The following is a 16,928-nucleotide window of genomic DNA, read 5'->3' as shown; positions in this document are numbered from 1 at the left end:
CATTTTCTCGACGAGCTGAGCACTATTTCTAGTAAAAAGCGCTCTTGGGTGCTTCAGAGTGCCGGGTTTATCACTGCGCATGCAGAAATGACCACCTGCAACGTTTGGTTTATGTTTTATAAGCATTTTTTGTTTTATTGCTTAAATCGCATTTTCTCGACGAGCTGAGCACGTTTTCTGGATGGTGCCTCTCCCGTCACTCTGGTTAGGTTGGCATAGTAAAAAGCGCTCTTGGGGGCTTCAGAGTGCCCAGTTTATCACTGCGCATGCAGAAATGACCACCTGCAACGTTTGGTTTATGTTTTATAAGCATTTTTAGTTTTATTGCTTAAATCGCATTTTCTCGACGAGATGAGCACGTTTTCTGGATGGTGCCTCTCCCGTCACTCTGGTTAGGTTGGCAAAGTAAAAAGCGCTCTTGGGTGCTTCAGAGTGCCGAGTTTATCACTGCACATAAAGAAATGACCACCTGCAACGTTTGGTTTATGTTTTATGAGCATTTTTAATTGTATTGCTTAGAGCGCATTTTCTCGACGAGCTGAGCACTATTTCTAGTAAAAAGCGCTCTTGGGTGCTTCAGAGTGCCGGGTTTATCACTGCGCATGCAGAAATGACCACCTGCAACGTTTGGTTTATGTTTTATAAGCATTTTTTGTTTTATTGCTTAAATCGCATTTTCTCGACGAGCTGAGCACGTTTTCTGGATGGTGCCTCTCCCGTCACTCTGGTTAGGTTGTGTTAGGTTACGGATTTTAGCTATTGATCTGACTCCAAATTATGATCAACACTTAACACAAGAGTTGTTACGTCCAAATCTACACACTGTCGCACCTAACAATTCTGCGAGTTCGTTCTGTCAAAGAGAAGACCAGTAGATCAATTAGGCCGAATTTACCAATTGTTTAATCCTGACAAAGCAAACTAATACAGGCCTGGGTCTCGGGTCCCTAACACAAAAACTCGTGTGCCTTCGTGACCATCAAAGACAACACATTCTTCCGGGTTGCCCAGTTTTAAAGAAACACAATATGAATATTCAAGCATGCAAAATATTGTGTGGTGATTGGTCGATGGTCGATGGTCGTCTCCTCCTGGTTTGGGTTTTTCCCCTGCTCAGCACAGGTGTCTGGACCACAAAGACGAGTTGTTCTTCACCGGCCTTGAGATATCCTCCCTGTCTGGTCATCCTGTTCCACAATACTTTGTAGAGAACAAATTCATTGTAGCCTGCACATTCCTTTCCACTTATTAATCACCACACGAGTACACTACTACTGATATGATTGATATGATTATAAGTCTAGCGCTGTCTTAACAAAATATGTTTGCAAACTGCCGAAAGCACATTTCCCTTTATTCCCTCTCATGACCTCATTTATGAGGTCATCACCAGTTACTCTAGTAATCAGCGACCAGCACACTGTCGGTCCTTTCTTCCCCCCGCGGCTCCTGTTGAGTCACCAGGGTATATTGGCCCTTCGGTGACAACGGGCCAACGGTTTTCTCGATCAACCGAACAGTGAGTGATCTAATACATGGAATACAGCAACAACCGCATAAAATCATTATTGTAGTAAAAATAGCCACAGCAACCAGCACAGACATGATGAGGCCTTTCCAGTTTCCGAACGTTTTCATCCAATCAGACCAAATATCGGTGCGTACACCTGAATGATCTTTCATCTTTTTATTCAGTATCCTTAGTCCTTCCAACGCCCGGGTCAGTCGGCCCCCTGGTGCCGTGTTGTTGGGGATGAAAGTACAACATGCATCCCCGAACATTCCGCACACACCATGTTCCTTAGCCAATAGCATGTCCAACGCAATTCTATTTTGGAACGACATCAATGACGTCGCGGCCAATTGTTCATGGACCGCTGCAAATGATTCAGCTGTATAATTACCCAGCCGTTGGACATTGTAATGAATATAATTAATACGGTCAACATTTTTATTGGGGGTGATCCATAAGAAAATGCTTTCGAATCCCGAGGACACTTGATTAACGAGTTTATACTCATCTGGCACACCCCGGGGCACTCCTATAGCGTCAATATATGTCGGATCGTTGTCGCTCAACCATGGGGGCAAAACGTCTCTTTTGGCTCGCCTTAGGAGCCCCGCCAATGGGAACTCCATGTTCCAATTGAGATTCTGTATTTCAATGGGGACAACCACCACAGGCATTATCAAAGACACAAGGGCACAGATACCTGATGCATTCTTCGGCAAGCGATCATATAATTTGTTGTCACCACACCACAACCAGAGGTCTGCACGAGAGAGAGGAGAGGGGACATTCAAAAACAAATTTATCCTGCACCATGTGTGATCTATTGTCCCAATACTTATGCCGTTTCCCTTTAACTTTAAACATGTCATATTTTGTTGAGTCACATGGCTATCAAAAATGGGCTTTCTTTTCTCCAAGCCCACGACTGGGAAAATATCATTATAAATCAAACAATCGCCACTGGTCCTGGACTGGGTCAACACCTGTAAAACACATGCTGATTCTATTGCAGCTGGAACAATTTTTAACACTACTCCTGCTTCGAGACAAACCACACAATCTTCACCAGTTGCATTAGCAGCTTGTTCCGCCATCAAAAGCCAATTATTGTTTACAGCGGTGACTCCCGTAGTGACCCGAAACCAATCATCTACGCTCCTAATCGCTTTCGCTAAAATTCGGGGGTCTGTTGAGGGACTCAAAGATACTTCTTGTTTGGCATCCTCACCTTGACAGAGGAACATCTGCCAATACGGGTATTTATACACATATATGTTTAACTGGAAACCCCAGCACCCTACTGTGCGTCTTCCTAAATGTAAATCGTGTGAAGCATTAACCCACAAGGTGATGCCTGTCTGCGTTTTTTCCCCTTTTATCATTTGCTGATGTTGTTTTGCTTGAACACTAGTCCCCCATGACTTATACCAATCTTTAGTGTCCCATACCAGATCTTTCCAACCCCTATTTACCAAGTCGTTGGTCAAATACCAATCATAATCCCGATAATCCTGTCCTCTAATCTGCCCGTTCACCAAACTTTCAAACGGTATGATAATTTGTACTGTCACGTTTTTAGGGATGCAAACCTGGATCCCCCATTTAAATGATTGGACCGGTTCGCAGTGTCCCCGGTGTGTCTGAGTGACCCCGGTCACTTGTCTTTTGGACCGGATGTTTAAATGATGCTCAGACATGATGTTGTTTGTGGTGTGTGAAATTTGAATCTGGGACGTTTTCTGCTGGAAGGTCTCATCAATCGTCATCACTGTCCACACAAAAATACAACCTACAAATAACAGTCCTAAAATTAATCTCGCAAATTTCGAAAAACCATTCGGGCCCTCCCCTTTCCTTCTCCGTATTGCTTCCCCTACTCCTTCTGTTCCCCCCCTCTTGGCCGGGTCCGGGACACGGCCAACCAGGAATACCTTCATCCTGACGGAACAAACTCTGGGGCCGGACGGAGTTGTGAGTAGTGATACCACCGGCGTCCTTTGAAGTCGAGTTGGGCCGCGTGAGACGTCCTGGCCAAGACACGAAAGGGGCCCTTCCACCGGGGGTCCGTCCACTTCCTGGAGATGACTCGGACGTACACGTACGGCGTGAGCTGTTTCTCCACCGACACACCTTCCTCCGCCGCAGCCGCAGCGGATTTTTCTCCAAGCTGTGCAGAAACACTGGACACCAAAGCAGACAAATAGGACCAGTATGCTGTATGAGATAAATTAGGTACCGGAACATCCTCTGGTGGGACGAGCGTCGTCGCTGGTCCTGGCATTAGACGGCCCGTCATCAACTCAAACGGTGCGAATCCAGTGCTCCTGTTAACGGATTGTCTCACAGACAGCAAAGCAAGCGGAAGTGCTTGTAGCCAATTCATTGCCGTCTGAGCCATAATTTTGGCCAATTTCTCTTTTAGCGTTCGGTTAAGTCGTTCAACGCGGCCTTGAGACTGAGGATGGTAGACACACCCGAATCGATGCTTCAACCCCAAAATTGATTCTACCTTGGCCAAGGCTTTGTTGTTAAAGTGTGTACCATTGTCAGAACGGATCAAGGCCGGAAAACCGTGGGTAGGGATGTAATGGGTGATCAAAGCCTTGATCACCGCAGCAGAATCTTCCTTCGAGCACGGATATGCCTCCGGCCAGCCCGAGTAAGCGTCAACCAACACAAGCAAAAAGCGTTTTCCATTCACTCTTGTATTCATGTCTGTGAAATCAATGATCACCTCTGCCCCCGGCCATGGGGCCGGCTGAAACAGGCCGGGCTTAGGCTTCAACGTAGGGCGTGCATTGAACGTCTGACAAGACTCACAATCCGCAACGAATTTCCAGACCACATCTGAGAGTTTGGGATGCCACCAACTTCGAAGATGGATCATCATGGCATGGGGACCCACATGGGAAGGTGTGTGAGCCTGTGTCAGGACCTCCGACATCAGCCTTCCCTCCGGAAGAGCTGGCTGTCCTTTGGGTCCTACCCACAAGCCATCTGATCGTTTGACAGCCTTTGCTGCCAGCCAGACCGATTTTTGTTCCGGGGACGTGGCACCCTGGGCGGCACACAGATCGGCATGCGAGAGTGACAGAGGCAAACAGGAGTCGGGGTGTTCCCCGTCCACAATTAGTGGACCGCGGGACACCATCATGTCCTCTGCCCCGCCATACCCGGCCGTCTGCTTGGCCAATTCATCAGCCGCTCGATTCCCCCTAGCTACTAAGGTGTCAGCTTTGGAGTGACCAGGCACTTTGACAATGGCCACCTCGCTCGGGTACTTCAATGCCTCAAACAAATGCAACATCAAATCCTTGTGCGCAATCTCCGAGCCCCTGGCCGTCGTGAACCCATTCTGCAGCCACCCCACCAGATCGAGTAAAGCCGCCGACACCGCATAAGCGGAGTCAGAATAGATGGTCACGGCTTCCCCCTTGCATTGTCGTAAAGCTAACACCAGAGCAAAGACTTCTGCCGCCTGGGCCGATGGGTGGGTGTTGAGCTTCATCACTTTAAGAGGCTGGAAGGAACCATCCCTCCACTCGACCGCAGCCGCATGGAGGGAGCCCATCCTGTCTCTCCAGCAGCAGCCATCTGTGAACACCACACGACCGTGCCCGAGCGGAGTGGAATAGAGGTCAGGTCGGACTTTCGCCACCGTCTGGACCTTTGATGCACACTCATGGGGTCCCACCAACAATTGATCGGCCATGTTCACTCCGGAATGGACATAGTTGACATTTGGGGCAGTCAATATTTTCAACAACCGTGTTTGTCGCAGTGGAGTCAACGTGAACGCCGCCGATGCGACAAATGAAGACACTGCATGATCAGTTAACACATAAACTGGATGCCCCATGACCGTGTGGGCTGTTTTGAGTAAGACCTTTGCCAGGCCAGCCGCATATCTGGAACAATCGGGTTGTCGTTGCTCAATGTTGTCCAAGGGGACGCTGCAATACATCAACACTGCACGTCCATGCTGCATTTTCTGGTACAGAGCTCCATTCACAACTTTCCCTGAAATAGAGACATCTAGATGGAAGGGCAGAGTGTAGTCAGGAGTGGCCAAAGCCGCAGCAGAGGCCAGCTCCTGCACCAGTGACACAAAGACCTCAGCAGCCTCCGGTGTCCAAACCAGGCAAGCCCTGAGATTCCTCGCCCCCTGTTCGCGGATCAGGGCCCGTAGGACACCAGTTTTGTCAGCAAAACAGGGTATGTAATGTCTGCTGTAGCCGCACAACCCCAGGAATGATAGCATCTCCTGGACGGTGGCGGGCCGTGGGTGTCGGAGGATGGAGCTTCTATGTTCAGGCGACATGGCGAGGCCACTAGGGGTCAACACACGTCCCAGAAAAGTGACCTGTTGGCGACAGCATTGCAGTTTCTTTCTTGACACCTTGAACCCTTTCTCCCCTAACCACAACAACACTTTCTTTGTTCCTTCAAGACACGTCTGCTCGTCTTTTGCTGCAATCAACAAATCATCGACATATTGCAACAACAATGTGCCATCCGGCATTTGGCATGGTTCGAGGAGTTCTTTGAGGACCTGATTGAACAATCCTGGCGAATTTTTGAATCCCTGCGGCATGCGTGTGTATTGCAATTTCATCCCTTTGTAAGTGAAGGCGAACACGTGCCGCAAGAGGGGGAAAGCGGGAGGCAGAAGAAGGCATTAGCCAAATCAATTACGGTGAACCACTGATAGGCAGGGTTCAATGATGCAAGGATTCGGTGCGGGTCTGGCACGGGAAGAACAGGAGTTATAGTGACATCATTTACTGCTCTCAAATCATGTGCCATGCGCCATGTTTTCCCATCTGCTTTTTGGACTGGCCTTAACGGGGTGTTCCATTCGGAGCATGACACTTCCAACACCCCTGCGTCCCAGAGGCCGCACAGAGTGTCTTCCATGCCTTGGTCCGCCTCACTCGGCCAACGATATTGGGGTCGTTTGATAGGCTGCGTCTCATCCATTTGGAGATCAATAGGGGCCATCGAGTGACAAAACCCGACATCAAATGGACCTTGGGACCACAAGGTGTCGGGCAAGGCCGCGAGCATTACTTCAGCGTCCTCATGATCAGTTAATTCCCTGCCATGTGTGCGAGATACCAACATCATCTCCAGCAGCCCTGAGTCTACCATGGGTTGTTTAATTTGGTAAGCTTTCTGAGACTCTGACCAATACAAATTAGGGATGTGTGTTTTCCGCCAGTCGGTTTGCAGCAACAAATGTTTGACCATTGAGCCCAATTGTCTGGCTTCATGACCTGGGGCAAGAGCTAGCGAAATGTGTGGTACCCCTTTTTCTGTCATTTTGAACCACTGCATTTGTTCAGGTGTTAATTCAGTAGCTGCTGCAACTCCCTCTTTACCAATCAAAATGCATGATGAAGTTAAATCCCACATGTGCCCTTCAATTTCTTCAAACAAATCCCGATAAACATCATCACTTTTTCGGTCATAATATAGAGTGCAATGCAAAGGATCAACAGGTGGGTGGTATGGCGCCAGTGAGCAGATCCAGGGCTTCCACAGTAGGTAGGTCGAGAACACACCGCCACCAGCAGGGGTTTCTGGCTCCAGCCTGGCCCAGTAGATGGTTGCAGTTTCTGCTTCTGTCTGTAGGGGCGCCATCAGCCACTGGCCATGTTGTTGTAGCTGCTGTGAGCACGGAATGCTGACACCATTTGGAAATTGAATTATCACTCCCTCCGGCCCACACAGGATTTTAGCTTCAACGGCTGACAGCAAATCCCTCCCCATCAAATTGATCGGAGTGTCTGTAGAATGGATATATTTGTGCCACAGTCTACACCCCGTCTGGGTGATCACCGTCTCAAGTGGTTTGGTAAAAGGCAGAGTTCGTGGTTGTCCCGAAAAGCCGACTAAAGTTGTTGTTTTCTTTGACAGTGAGGATACAGGTAGGGCAGTGTTTATTGATGAATAAGTTGCTCCTGTGTCCACCAGCATCTGCACAGGTTTTCCCTCCACTGTCACATGAAGCATTGGCTCCGCCGCGCCACTGCTTCTCTGGCTTCCCGGGCAGCCCTATTCAAATTGTCCACACCAGAGATCATCATGTTGGTAGTACTGACCTCCGTGTGTTTGTGGCTGTTGCCAGGGCCGTCCACCAAATGGAGCTGTTGCTGCCTGTTGCATCGGCGCCCCGGGTTGGCGTGGGGGGCCTCCGGCTGGGCGGGCGGCTCCGCGCGGTCGACTTTGTGGGCATCCTCTTGCCCAATGATCGGTTTCGCCGCAGATGAAGCATGCGTTGGATGGGTCGGGTTGGTATGTCATCCTGCCCGGGTAAGCGGGTGCACTCCCTCCCCGGCCTCTGTATCCACCCCGGAACTGGCCCCTCCCGCGCCCAACCACCTGAGGAGCCTGTGACATTTGCATTTCCTTCTTCTGTGATTTTGACTGTTTAGCTTCACCATGCATCTTTGCCAATTGTAATTTCAGCAACTGTTTTGATAATGCGTCTGTCTCGTTCTCAACTTTAGCTTGTGACTCAGTGAACGTTCTGCAGTGATACAAAAGATGACGTTTAAATCGTGCTTCGGCACAAACCAGAATGTCAGGGTCTGACATCAGCTGCTGCTTCACGTCTGGCGGAAGTCCATCCACTAGCGCCGTCCGGAAGAGCACCTCTGCCTCGGGCGAGAGAGCCGGATGACGACCTGTAGTTTCAATCCAACTTTCCACACATGTTACATAATGCTGTGCTGGTGACATTTTCACATCATAAGGAAACATAGTGGGGGCCAGATCGGTGGGTTGTGGGAAAGTCAATTTAATGTTTTCAAACAGGGGCGCTGCTACTTGTGGCAAGGGCACCTCCCTCCCCAGTCTCGCTGTGCCTGCTGCTTCCTCAATCGCCTGCAATTGTACTAGAGAGCATGCTCCTGCCAATGTCTGACGCATGTCACCGAGTGTACAGCTCTGCCCACTCATCAGAGGCAAAAATTTGTTCAGCCACACTTTACCTCCTCTGTGAAGTGGGGGCATTTTTTCCATCATCGCAGTCACATCACGGAGCACCATAGGCTCGTAGTGCTGGCCGCCTGGTGTGGTCACCAGCGGACACATTAATTCATTTTTCTGCCCCTCGGTCTGCGTCATCTGACCCTGACCACTCCGCAAATTGTATCCTTTCCGCATCTCTTTCTCTCCCTGCCTGTACCTCTTTCTACTATCCTGATTCGCGTACTGTAACATTTTCCTCTGTTGCATTACAACGTTATCTTCCCCCTCCCCCTCGCTGCTATCACACTGTGGAAGCTCTTTCTGTCTCCGCTCGCCCTTTGCGTCTTCTCGTCTCACTTTTTCTGTTGCCCATTTCAACATCTGCATTTCCAGTCTACGCTGCTCCTCAGCTTGATCAACTTTTTTCTTTAGCTCCTCATTTTCAGCACTAAGTCTCTGCCAACTTTCTCCTTTCGTCACGTTGGAGGAGTGGGGGCTCGGGCCGGGGGTGGATGTGACCACGTGGGCTATATCCCCCTCCCGGGCCCGGCGCCTCTCTTTATTTACTGCTTGTTCAATCAGCTGCACAATGCTCTGATCTGCCCTTTCGCCTTCGCCCTCAACATCCAACACCATCCGGCCACCCAACGTCACCACCGGAGCCATCACTCCGGGGGCGCCGTACGGCGGCGGTCCAACATTGGTCACTCCGAGTGTGGGGGCACTCGGGTGTGTCACATCATGCAAAGATGGATAAATGCCCTTGTATTCATTCCTTTCCTCGTCTATTTTCACCACTTTCTCTACCTTCTCTGCTCTTCTCTCACTCTCTGCATGTTCTACGGGAATTTTCTTTTGAGTAGCGAACAAAGCTGTTGCAGCTGTCGCCAAATTGTGCAGAGAGCGCCGCTCTTCCTCTTTTTCCCTAATGTGCTTCTCTAGCAACCTGCGCTTGCGCCAGTCGGCGCCTTTTTTCTCAACCTCTAGGTCAAGCTTTCCTTTCAACACCACACACTCTTTTTTCTGCAATTGCCTTGCCAGGCGTTCCATGTCCCAAGCTGTTGGGAAGCCCTGAAACAATTTGTCAGCTTCCAATTTCACGAAGACTTTTCTGTGTTTCATGCGCTCCTTTGCAACTTCTTTTCGGTCAAATCCACTCACAATTTGCGCTTCCACATCAGCATACAATCCTTCAACCTCATTCCATTCATTCCTCTCACCACACACACTCTCACTCCATTCATTCCTCTCACCACACACACTCCCCCCAATTTGGTTGCTCATTTTGGACATTTTAGCGGTCTTATCTCTCACAGGAGGAACTGTTATCACCGGATACTTTTTGAGGAGGCCTCACTTCTCCTCGGGGATCTCAAAAAACACCCCAGCTATTTGAATACGATCGTCACCGCACCCTTGTCCGCCACGACGAAGCACTAGGTCCCTGACCTATTCTTAGTACGCGTAAGTCCCTGACTTTACCGTACACGTTACACACGTAAGTTCACTAGGTCCCTGACCTATTCTTAGTACGCGTAAGTCCCTGACTTTACCGTACACGTTACACACATAAGTTCCACGACGAAGCACTAGGTCCCTGACCTATTCTTAGTACGCGTAAGTCCCTGACTTTACCGTACACGTTACACACGTAAGTTCCAAACTTACTTAACTTCTTGCACACCTTATTTGATCTGAACGACAGTCTCCTCTTAAATTTCCTCTTTCAATTTGCAGAATTTCGACATATAGTAACAGGTATTCTGCTTACCTCATCAGTGATGAGCTCAGGGTTGAGGAGACGTCGTACCAGCTCAACGTTGTGCGCTTATTCCTTATTCCCAAACGGTACGCCGACCGGGAGACAGCTGTCCCAGACTAACTGTCCGATGACCTGGATACAGACCACGAGTTTGTCAATTACCCTTCTCTTGACATCACGTTCGGGGTCACCAAGAAATTGTTAGGTTACGGATTTTAGCTATTGATCTGACTCCAAATTATGATCAACACTTAACACAAGAGTTGTTACGTCCAAATCTACACACTGTCGCACCTAACAATTCTGCGAGTTCGTTCTGTCAAAGAGAAGACCAGTAGATCAATTAGGCCGAATTTACCAATTGTTTAATCCTGACAAAGCAAACTAATACAGGCCTGGGTCTCGGGTCCCTAACACAAAAACTCGTGTGCCTTCGTGACCATCAAAGACAACACATTCTTCCGGGTTGCCCAGTTTTAAAGAAACACAATATGAATATTCAAGCATGCAAAATATTGTGTGGTGATTGGTCGATGGTCGATGGTCGTCTCCTCCTGGTTTGGGTTTTTCCCCTGCTCAGCACAGGTGTCTGGACCACAAAGACGAGTTGTTCTTCACCGGCCTTGAGATATCCTCCCTGTCTGGTCATCCTGTTCCACAATACTTTGTAGAGAACAAATTCATTGTAGCCTGCACATTCCTTTCCACTTATTAATCACCACACGAGTACACTACTACTGATATGATTGATATGATTATAAGTCTAGCGCTGTCTTAACAAAATATGTTTGCAAACTGCCGAAAGCACATTTCCCTTTAGTTGGCATAGTAAAAAGCGCTCTTGGGGGCTTCAGAGTGCCCAGTTTATCACTGTGCATGCAGAAATGACCACCTGCAACGTTTGGTTTATGTTTTATAAGCATTTTTAGTTTTATTGCTTAAATCGCATTTTCTCGACGAGCTGAGCACGTTTTCTGGATGGTGCCTCTCCCGTCACTCTGGTTAGGTTGGCAAAGTAAAAAGCGCTCTTGGGTGCTTCAGAGTGCCGAGTTTATCACTGCACATAAAGAAATGACCACCTGCAACGTTTGGTTTATGTTTTATGAGCATTTTTAATTGTATTGCTTAGAGCGCATTTTCTCGACGAGCTGAGCACTATTTCTAGTAAAAAGCGCTCTTGGGTGCTTCAGAGTGCCGGGTTTATCACTGCGCATGCAGAAATGACCACCTGCAACGTTTGGTTTATGTTTTATAAGCATTTTTTGTTTTATTGCTTAAATCGCATTTTCTCGACGAGCTGAGCACGTTTTCTGGATGGTGCCTCTCCCGTCACTCTGGTTAGGTTGGCATAGTAAAAAGCGCTCTTGGGGGCTTCAGAGTGCCCAGTTTATCACTGCGCATGCAGAAATGACCACCTGCAACGTTTGGTTTATGTTTTATAAGCATTTTTAGTTTTATTGCTTAAATCGCATTTTCTCGACGAGCTGAGCACGTTTTCTGGATGGTGCCTCTCCCGTCACTCTGGTTAGGTTGGCAAAGTAAAAAGCGCTCTTGGGTGCTTCAGAGTGCCGAGTTTATCACTGCACATAAAGAAATGACCACCTGCAACGTTTGGTTTATGTTTTATGAGCATTTTTAATTGTATTGCTTAGAGCGCATTTTCTCGACGAGCTGAGCACTATTTCTAGTAAAAAGCGCTCTTGGGTGCTTCAGAGTGCCGGGTTTATCACTGCGCATGCAGAAATGACCACCTGCAACGTTTGGTTTATGTTTTATAAGCATTTTTTGTTTTATTGCTTAAATCGCATTTTCTCGACGAGCTGAGCACGTTTTCTGGATGGTGCCTCTCCCGTCACTCTGGTTAGGTTGGCATAGTAAAAAGCGCTCTTGGGGGCTTCAGAGTGCCCAGTTTATCACTGCGCATGCAGAAATGACCACCTGCAACGTTTGGTTTATGTTTTATAAGCATTTTTAGTTTTATTGCTTAAATCGCATTTTCTCGACGAGCTGAGCACGTTTTCTGGATGGTGCCTCTCCCGTCACTCTGGTTAGGTTGGCAAAGTAAAAAGCGCTCTTGGGTGCTTCAGAGTGCCGAGTTTATCACTGCACATAAAGAAATGACCACCTGCAACGTTTGGTTTATGTTTTATGAGCATTTTTAATTGTATTGCTTAGAGCGCATTTTCTCGACGAGCTGAGCACTATTTCTAGTAAAAAGCGCTCTTGGGTGCTTCAGAGTGCCGGGTTTATCACTGCGCATGCAGAAATGACCACCTGCAACGTTTGGTTTATGTTTTATAAGCATTTTTTGTTTTATTGCTTAAATCGCATTTTCTCGACGAGCTGAGCACGTTTTCTGGATGGTGCCTCTCCCGTCACTCTGGTTAGGTTGGCATAGTAAAAAGCGCTCTTGGGGGCTTCAGAGTGCCCAGTTTATCACTGCGCATGCAGAAATGACCACCTGCAACGTTTGGTTTATGTTTTATAAGCATTTTTAGTTTTATTGCTTAAATCGCATTTTCTCGACGAGCTGAGCACGTTTTCTGGATGGTGCCTCTCCCGTCACTCTGGTTAGGTTGGCAAAGTAAAAAGCGCTCTTGGGTGCTTCAGAGTGCCGAGTTTATCACTGCACATAAAGAAATGACCACCTGCAACGTTTGGTTTATGTTTTATGAGCATTTTTAATTGTATTGCTTAGAGCGCATTTTCTCGACGAGCTGAGCACTATTTCTAGTAAAAAGCGCTCTTGGGTGCTTCAGAGTGCCGGGTTTATCACTGCGCATGCAGAAATGACCACCTGCAACGTTTGGTTTATGTTTTATAAGCATTTTTTGTTTTATTGCTTAAATCGCATTTTCTCGACGAGCTGAGCACGTTTTCTGGATGGTGCCTCTCCCGTCACTCTGGTTAGGTTGGCATAGTAAAAAGCGCTCTTGGGGGCTTCAGAGTGCCCAGTTTATCACTGCGCATGCAGAAATGACCACCTGCAACGTTTGGTTTATGTTTTATAAGCATTTTTAGTTTTATTGCTTAAATCGCATTTTCTCGACGAGCTGAGCACGTTTTCTGGATGGTGCCTTCCCGTCACTCTGGTTAGGTTGGCAAAGTAAAAAGCGCTCTTGGGTGCTTCAGAGTGCCGAGTTTATCACTGCGCATGAAGAAATGACCACCTGCAACGTTTGGTTTATGTTTTATAAGCATTTTTAATTGTATTGCTTAGAGTGCATTTTCTCGACGAGCTGAGCACGTTTTCTAGTAAAAAGCGCTCTTGGGTGCTTCAGAGTGCCGAGTTGAGTGCGTGGTTTAGCGTCCGCCCCCGGTCCCTTATGGGACCCTATTTGGCCCGCGGACCGGCTGGCGGGAGCTCCGTGAATGCCTATCCGCCCTCCGAGCACTCCTGCCGGGCGTGGGTTAGAGACCGCGCCCGGTCACTTATGGGACCCTAATTGGCCCGCGGACCGGCTGGCGGTACCTCCGTGAATGCCTATCCGCCGTCCGAGCACTCCTGCCGGGCCTGAGTTAGAGACCGCGCCCGGTCACTTATGGGACCCTAAATGGCCCGCGGACCGGCTGGCGGTACCACCGTGAAAGCCTATCCGCCCTCCGAGCACTCCTGCCGGGCGTGAGTTCGAGACCGCGCCCGGTCACTTATGGGACCCTAAATGGCCCGCGGACCGGCTGGCGGGAGCTCCGTGAAAGCCTGTCCGCCCTCCGAGCACTCCTGCCGGGCGTGGGTTAGAGACCGCGCCCGGTCACTTATGGGACCCTAAATGGCCCGCGGACCGGCTGGCGGTACCACCGTGAAAGCCTATCCGCCCTCCGAGCACTCCTGCCGGGCGTGAGTTCGAGACCGCGCCCGGTCACTTATGGGACCCTAAATGGCCCGCGGACCTGCTGGCGGTACCTCCGTGAATGCCTGTCCGCCCTCCGAGCACTCCTGCCGGGCCTGAGTTCGAGACCGCGCCCGGTCATGTATGGGACCCTGAATGGCCCGCGGACCGGCTGGCGGGACGTCCGTGAATGCCTATCCGCCCTCCGAGCACTCCTGCCGGGCGTGGGTTTGAGACCGCGCCCGGTCAGTTATGGGACCCTAAATAGCCCGCGGACCGGCTGGCGGTACCTCCGTGAAAGCCTATCCGCCCTCCGAGCACTCCTGCCGGGCGTGAGTTAGAGACCGCGCACGGTCACTTATGGGACCCTAAATGGCCCGCGGACCTGCTGGCGGGGCTTCCGTGAAAGCCTATCCGCCTTCCGAGCGCTCTTGCCGGGCGTGAGTTAGCGTCCGCGCCCGGTCGCCTCACGTCACTGTGGTTAAGTTGGCATAGTAAAAAGCGCTCTTGGGTCCTTCAGAGTGCGGAGTTTATCACTGCGCATGAAGAAATGACAACCTGCAACGTTTGGTTTATGTTTTATAAGCATTTTTAGTTTTATTGCTTAAATCGCATTTTCTCGACGAGCTGAGCACGTTTTCTGGATGGTGCCTCTCCCGTCACTCTGGTTAGGTTGGCAAAGTAAAAAGCGCTCTTGGGTGCTTCAGAGTGCCGAGTTTATCACTGCACATAAAGAAATGACCACCTGCAACGTTTGGTTTATGTTTTATGAGCATTTTTAATTGTATTGCTTAGAGCGCATTTTCTCGACGAGCTGAGCACTATTTCTAGTAAAAAGCGCTCTTGGGTGCTTCAGAGTGCCGGGTTTATCACTGCGCATGCAGAAATGACCACCTGCAACGTTTGGTTTATGTTTTATAAGCATTTTTTGTTTTATTGCTTAAATCGCATTTTCTCGACGAGCTGAGCACGTTTTCTGGATGGTGCCTCTCCCGTCACTCTGGTTAGGTTGGCATAGTAAAAAGCGCTCTTGGGGGCTTCAGAGTGCCCAGTTTATCACTGCGCATGCAGAAATGACCACCTGCAACGTTTGGTTTATGTTTTATAAGCATTTTTAGTTTTATTGCTTAAATCGCATTTTCTCGACGAGCTGAGCACGTTTTCTGGATGGTGCCTCTCCCGTCACTCTGGTTAGGTTGGCAAAGTAAAAAGCGCTCTTGGGTGCTTCAGAGTGCCGAGTTTATCACTGCACATAAAGAAATGACCACCTGCAACGTTTGGTTTATGTTTTATGAGCATTTTTAATTGTATTGCTTAGAGCGCATTTTCTCGACGAGCTGAGCACTATTTCTAGTAAAAAGCGCTCTTGGGTGCTTCAGAGTGCCGGGTTTATCACTGCGCATGCAGAAATGACCACCTGCAACGTTTGGTTTATGTTTTATAAGCATTTTTTGTTTTATTGCTTAAATCGCATTTTCTCGACGAGCTGAGCACGTTTTCTGGATGGTGCCTCTCCCGTCACTCTGGTTAGGTTGGCATAGTAAAAAGCGCTCTTGGGGGCTTCAGAGTGCCCAGTTTATCACTGCGCATGCAGAAATGACCACCTGCAACGTTTGGTTTATGTTTTATAAGCATTTTTAGTTTTATTGCTTAAATCGCATTTTCTCGACGAGCTGAGCACGTTTTCTGGATGGTGCCTCTCCCGTCACTCTGGTTAGGTTGGCAAAGTAAAAAGCGCTCTTGGGTGCTTCAGAGTGCCGAGTTTATCACTGCACATAAAGAAATGACCACCTGCAACGTTTGGTTTATGTTTTATGAGCATTTTTAATTGTATTGCTTAGAGCGCATTTTCTCGACGAGCTGAGCACTATTTCTAGTAAAAAGCGCTCTTGGGTGCTTCAGAGTGCCGGGTTTATCACTGCGCATGCAGAAATGACCACCTGCAACGTTTGGTTTATGTTTTATAAGCATTTTTTGTTTTATTGCTTAAATCGCATTTTCTCGACGAGCTGAGCACGTTTTCTGGATGGTGCCTCTCCCGTCACTCTGGTTAGGTTGGCATAGTAAAAAGCGCTCTTGGGGGCTTCAGAGTGCCCAGTTTATCACTGCGCATGCAGAAATGACCACCTGCAACGTTTGGTTTATGTTTTATAAGCATTTTTAGTTTTATTGCTTAAATCGCATTTTCTCGACGAGCTGAGCACGTTTTCTGGATGGTGCCTCTCCCGTCACTCTGGTTAGGTTGGCAAAGTAAAAAGCGCTCTTGGGTGCTTCAGAGTGCCGAGTTTATCACTGCACATAAAGAAATGACCACCTGCAACGTTTGGTTTATGTTTTATGAGCATTTTTAATTGTATTGCTTAGAGCGCATTTTCTCGACGAGCTGAGCACTATTTCTAGTAAAAAGCGCTCTTGGGTGCTTCAGAGTGCCGGGTTTATCACTGCGCATGCAGAAATGACCACCTGCAACGTTGGTTTATGTTTTATAAGCATTTTTTGTTTATTGCTTAAATCGCATTTTCTCGACGAGCTGAGCACGTTTTCTGGATGGTGCCTCTCCCGTCACTCTGGTTAGGTTGGCATAGTAAAAAGCGCTCTTGGGGGCTTCAGAGTGCCCAGTTTATCACTGCGCATGCAGAAATGACCACCTGCAACGTTTGGTTTATGTTTTATAAGCATTTTTAGTTTTATTGCTTAAATCGCATTTTCTCGACGAGCTGAGCACGTTTTCTGGATGGTGCCTCTCCCGTCACTCTGGTTAGGTTGGCAAAGTAAAAAGCGCTCTTGGGTGCTTCAGAGTGCCGAGTTTATCACTGCACATAAAGAAATGACCACCTGCAACGTTTTG

At 48.5% G+C, this 16,928-nt stretch overlaps 1 protein-coding gene across 1 annotated transcript; it reads right to left on the bottom strand.

The window, feature by feature from the left end:
- Positions 1 to 3,446: 3,446 nt before the first annotated feature.
- On the bottom strand, positions 3,447 to 6,172 carry LOC119118695. Its single transcript, XM_037245607.1, has 2 exons — positions 4,500 to 6,172; positions 3,447 to 3,680 (listed from the first exon to the last, which is right to left on the bottom strand). Exons 1-2 carry the CDS (start codon positions 6,126 to 6,128, stop codon positions 3,447 to 3,449), a joined length of 1,863 nt encoding a protein of 620 aa, XP_037101502.1. The 5' UTR covers positions 6,129 to 6,172.
- Between the last annotated feature and the right edge of the window lie 10,756 nt (positions 6,173 to 16,928).

This window comes from Syngnathus acus, unplaced genomic scaffold (genome assembly GCF_901709675.1).
Source record: "Syngnathus acus unplaced genomic scaffold, fSynAcu1.2, whole genome shotgun sequence".
Classification (NCBI taxonomy): domain Eukaryota; kingdom Metazoa; phylum Chordata; class Actinopteri; order Syngnathiformes; family Syngnathidae; genus Syngnathus; species Syngnathus acus.
Note: the sequence above shows the minus strand (reverse complement) of the source record. Positions and strands in the feature narration are given on the sequence as shown.

What these genes read in the sequence shown, in the direction of transcription:
- LOC119118695 (XM_037245607.1), bottom strand. Translation starts at nt 6,128, where the DNA reads ATGAAATTGCAATACACACGCATGCCGCAGGGATTCAAAAATTCGCCA. An exon ending in AACGATCAGATGGCTTGTGG is followed by an intron (nt 3,681 to 4,499) that starts GTAGGACCCAAA and finishes GTTTCTGCACAG; the next exon opens with CTTGGAGAAAAATCCGCTGC.